This window comes from Gracilinanus agilis, chromosome 3 (assembly GCF_016433145.1).
Source record: "Gracilinanus agilis isolate LMUSP501 chromosome 3, AgileGrace, whole genome shotgun sequence".
In the NCBI taxonomy this organism is placed as follows: domain Eukaryota; kingdom Metazoa; phylum Chordata; class Mammalia; order Didelphimorphia; family Didelphidae; genus Gracilinanus; species Gracilinanus agilis.
Genome location: NC_058132.1, coordinates 460,171,265 through 460,175,842, shown reverse-complemented (window position 1 = coordinate 460,175,842; position 4,578 = coordinate 460,171,265). Strand labels below are relative to the sequence as shown.

The 4,578-nt window shown below is 36.7% G+C and overlaps 1 protein-coding gene across 1 annotated transcript; it reads left to right on the top strand.

The window, feature by feature from the left end:
- Window positions 1–618: 618 nt before the first annotated feature.
- Window positions 619–3,717, top strand: TLR8 (toll like receptor 8). Its single transcript, XM_044666969.1, has one exon. It carries the CDS (start codon window positions 619–621, stop codon window positions 3,715–3,717), a length of 3,099 nt encoding a protein of 1,032 aa, XP_044522904.1.
- The last annotated feature ends 861 nt before the right edge of the window (window positions 3,718–4,578 follow it).

Below are 4,578 nucleotides of genomic sequence, written 5' to 3'. Positions count from 1 at the left end.
AGTTGACATCAGAATAAGAATGAACATTACTGATGGGGCCTTCTTTAACTGTAAAAATCCAAAGGACCAGAAGACAACCAGTTACAGAAAATACCTATTGGTCTGCCAGCCTCCTTAGCAACACTGAGCCTTGTATTAAATAACATTTCCTCTGTGAGCAAAGTGTTGTTTGCGTAGGAGATTTTTCAGTCATGAACCCATTTGAGGGTTTCTTGGCAAAGATAATGGAGTGGTCTACCATTTTCTTCTTCCTCATTTTAGAGATTAGGAAGCTGAAACAAACAAGATTAAGTGACTTGCCCAGGGACACACAGCTACCAAGTATCTGAAACCACATTTGAACTCAAGAAAATGTGACTTTCTGATTCAAAGCCCAGTGCTCTATGCACTGTATCACCCACTCCAACACTATTTAATCACAACCAATAATTTCACTAATCTGCTATTTTTAAAAACAAAATTTAATTTCATTTTTAAGCTTAACTTCATTTTTTTAGTTAAAAATCTATCTGATCGCCTTCCTTTTCCCTGACACACACACATCCCCATTTAAAAAAGAAAGAAAAGCAAAGCCCTTGTTTTAAAACCCCTTTGACATTTTTTTCCCCTCAGGTAATCATGATTCTTCAATCTTTAAGTTTCGCCTGTTTGAGTCTTCTGGTTGCTTGCAGTCCTGAATTCCTGGATGATACAGTTAGTTCCAGGGGTTATCCCTGCAGTTTCAGAAAGAACAACTCTTTTGTTTTTGTCGACTGCCACGTTTGTCGACTTCGCTATGTTCCTATGATATTCAAGGATGTGACAGAAGTAGATCTTTCTTTCAATTACATCATGGAAATAACAAATAAGTCATTTGCAGGATTGCTCAATCTTACTAAGATAAACTTAAACAGCAATGTGGATTCCCAGGTAGAAAATAGAGCCAACATAAGAACAATGAACATTACAGATGGGGCCTTCTTTAACTTGAAAAATCTAAAGGAATTATTACTGGAAGAAAACCAGTTACAGAAAATACCTGTTGGTTTGCCACCCTCCTTAACAACATTGAGCCTTGTACTAAACAACATTTTCTCCATAAGCAAAGAAAGCACTTTAGGACTTACTCACTTGAGAATTCTCTATTTGGGTTGGAATTGTTTTTATGGCAATGGATGTGAAAGGAATGTTTCCATAGAGGATGGGGCCTTTGCACATCTTACCAATTTGACTGTGTTATCATTATCTTTCAATAACCTTTTCCATGTGCCCACCAAGCTTCCTCCATCTCTCAAAGAACTTTACCTCAGCAATAATAAGATCAAAAATGTCAGTCGAGATGATTTTAAAGGTCTGGAAAATTTAACGGTTCTAGATCTCAGTGGGAACTGTCCAAGGTGTTTCAATTCCCCATTCCCATGTGTGCCTTGTGAAAATGGTGCTTCAATCCAGATACATCCTGATGCTTTTCAGAATCTGGCCCAACTAACCTATTTGAATCTCTCCAGCACTTCCCTCAGAAGCATTCATGCCTCTTGGTTCAGCAATATGACAAAACTAAAAGTATTACTTCTTGAATTTAATTACTTAGTACAAGAAATTGCCACTGGGGAATTTTTAACAAAATTGACGAATTTAGAAATTCTTGACCTATCTTACAACTATCTCAAAAATAATTATCCATTCTATATTACTCTTTCTAGTAACTTCTCCAAGCTGTACTCTCTCAAAATATTACATTTCAGAGGTTATGTGTTCCAAGAACTCAGGAAAAAGGATTTTCAGTCCTTAATGAAGCTTCCAAAATTACAGATTATCAACTTGGGTGTTAACTTCATCAGTCGTATTAATTTCACATTATTTAAAGACTTTAGTAATTTGACCGTGATTTATTTGTCAGAAAACAGAATATCACCCCCAGTAACAGGTAGATATCTGTCATTCTCTAATCATGTGATTCATCCACGCTCAATAGATACTGATAATGAACCATTAGTTCATGGAATGATAGACCCACATGGAAACTTTTATCATCTTACTCATCCTTTGATAAAGCCTGAGTGTTCAGCTTATGGTAAAGCCTTAGATCTCAGCTTAAATAGTATGTTTTTTATTAACTCCTTACAATTTGAGAGTTTCAATGATGTAGTCTGTCTGAACTTATCTTTTAATGGTAATGCACAAGTTTTAAATGGCAGTGAATTTTTATCTATGCCTCACATCAAATATTTGGACTTGACTCATAATAAGTTGGACTTCGATAGTGACCATGCTTTTCAAGAATTACAGGAGTTGGAGGTATTAGACCTCAGTCATAATGAACATTACTTTCAAATAGCAGGGGTAACACACCGACTGGGGTTTATTCAAAATTTAGCCCACCTCAAAGTTTTAAACTTAAGCCAAAATGACATTTTTACCTTAACGGAGCATCAGTTGGAAAGCAACTCCCTGGAAGAATTAGTTTTCAAAGGCAACCGCCTAGACATCATGTGGAGTGAGGAAGATAATAGATACATTAAGATTTTTACCAACCTCTCCCACTTGACTCGACTTGACCTATCCTTCAACAGGCTTCACACAATACCAAATGCAGCATTCGATTATCTACCCCAAAGCCTTGTGGAGCTGAGGCTAAACAATAACCACCTGAGGGTCTTCAACTGGATATCACTGCAGTATTTTCAGAACCTCACACTGCTTGACCTACGCTCTAATTCACTCTTCACCATCAACCCTGATCTGTATGAATCTTCAGTGCAGATTCTGTTGCTGGGGAAAAACATGATTTCACACCTCCCTGATGGCTTACTTTCTAAAGCTAAGAATATTTACCACCTTGATTTAAGTTTTAACCACATAAAAATGATCAACAAGTCAACATTTCACATGAAGACCTCAAATAATCTTAAGATTTTGAACCTAAAAGGGAATCCTTTTGATTGCATCTGTGAAATGGGAGATTTTCGTAAATGGATAGATGAAAACCTTAATGTCACAATTCCTAGACTGGTAGATGTCATTTGTTCTACCCCTGGAGACCACACAGGTAAAAGCATTATGGAACTGGAGTTGACAACCTGTGTTTCAGATCTTATTGCCTTCATCTCTTTTTTCTTTTCATTCATTATTACAGTGACCACTATGGTAATGGCCACTTTTCATCATTTTTTCTATTGGGACATATGGTATATTTATCACTTGTGCTCAGCAAAAATAAAAGGTTATAAGTCTCTTTCTACATCCCAAGCATTCTATGATGCTTTTGTTGCTTATGATACCAAAGATACTTGTGTTACTGACTGGGTAATAAATGGGCTCCGATTTCAACTAGAAGAAAATGAAGAAAAGAAGGTTCTCCTTTGTCTAGAAGAGAGGGATTGGGATCCAGGAATAGCTATTATTGATAATCTCATACAGAGTATTAATCAGAGCAAAAAGACAATATTTGTCTTAACCAAAAAATATGCAAAAAACTGGAATTTTAAAACTGCTTTTTACTTAGCATTGCAGAGACTTATGGATGAGAACATGGATGTGATCATATTTATCCTCCTGGAGCCAGTGTTACAGCATTCTCAGTATCTGAGACTGAGGAGGAGAATTTGTAAAAGCTCTGTTCTCAAGTGGCCTGATAATCCAAGGGCTGAAGACTTATTTTGGCAAAGTCTTAAAAATGTAGTTTTAACAGACAATGATACGCGATACAATAATTTGTACATCAAATTCATTAAATGACATTAAAAATGGACCTACTTCAAAGAGCAGGTGGAAAAATAATCATATAGCTTCTTTGTTTGTTTGAAAAAGGAACATCTTGTGCATTTTCTGTTACATGGACTGCCAAATCACCACTATCATTTATAGTTCATCAATGAACTATTGATATGATATGGCGAGGCTTCCCCTCTTCCTGCAGGAGGAATTAGCAACAAAGCTACTACTGGGACCTGCTTCACCCCTGCCTCTCTTGACACAGCTTCCAGGTAACATTAAGGGAATGAAAAGTCCCACCCACATGAGTTGGAACTTTTCCAATCTGACAGATTATTGAAGACAACGTGAATCATCATTCTGCCCTGATGAACAGATGCATTTCTGTATGGAGACAAAGGGAGCTGCATACACACACACACACACACACACACACACACACACACACACACACACACACACACATATATATATATATATATATAAAATGTCACTGTATCTTTGTTCCATAGATTTACTATGTGTTAGGGCAAAGTAAATTTCCTTCTGTTAATTATGCAAGGACTTAAAAGTGTCTCATTCTGGAGCTGTCCCTTGGTTGGGGAATGACTGAACAAATTGTAGTATATTCTATGAGAACTGGAAAGACCTCCATGAACTGATGCGGAGTGAAATGAGAAGAACCAGGAGAACTTTGTACGCAGTAACTAAAACATTATGGGACGATCATATGCAATAGAGTTTGCTACTAAAAGCAATGCAATGATCCAGGATAATTTTGAGAGATTTATGAGAAAGAACACTATCCATAGTTAGAGAAAGAACTTTTGGAGTATAAGTGCAGAAGAAAAACCATGTGACTTATCACTTGTTTATATGGGTGTC

Bases quoted from the DNA above. Each gene is read 5' to 3' on its own strand.
- TLR8 (XM_044666969.1), top strand. From the start codon at position 619: ATGATTCTTCAATCTTTAAGTTTCGCCTGTTTGAGTCTTCTGGTTGCT.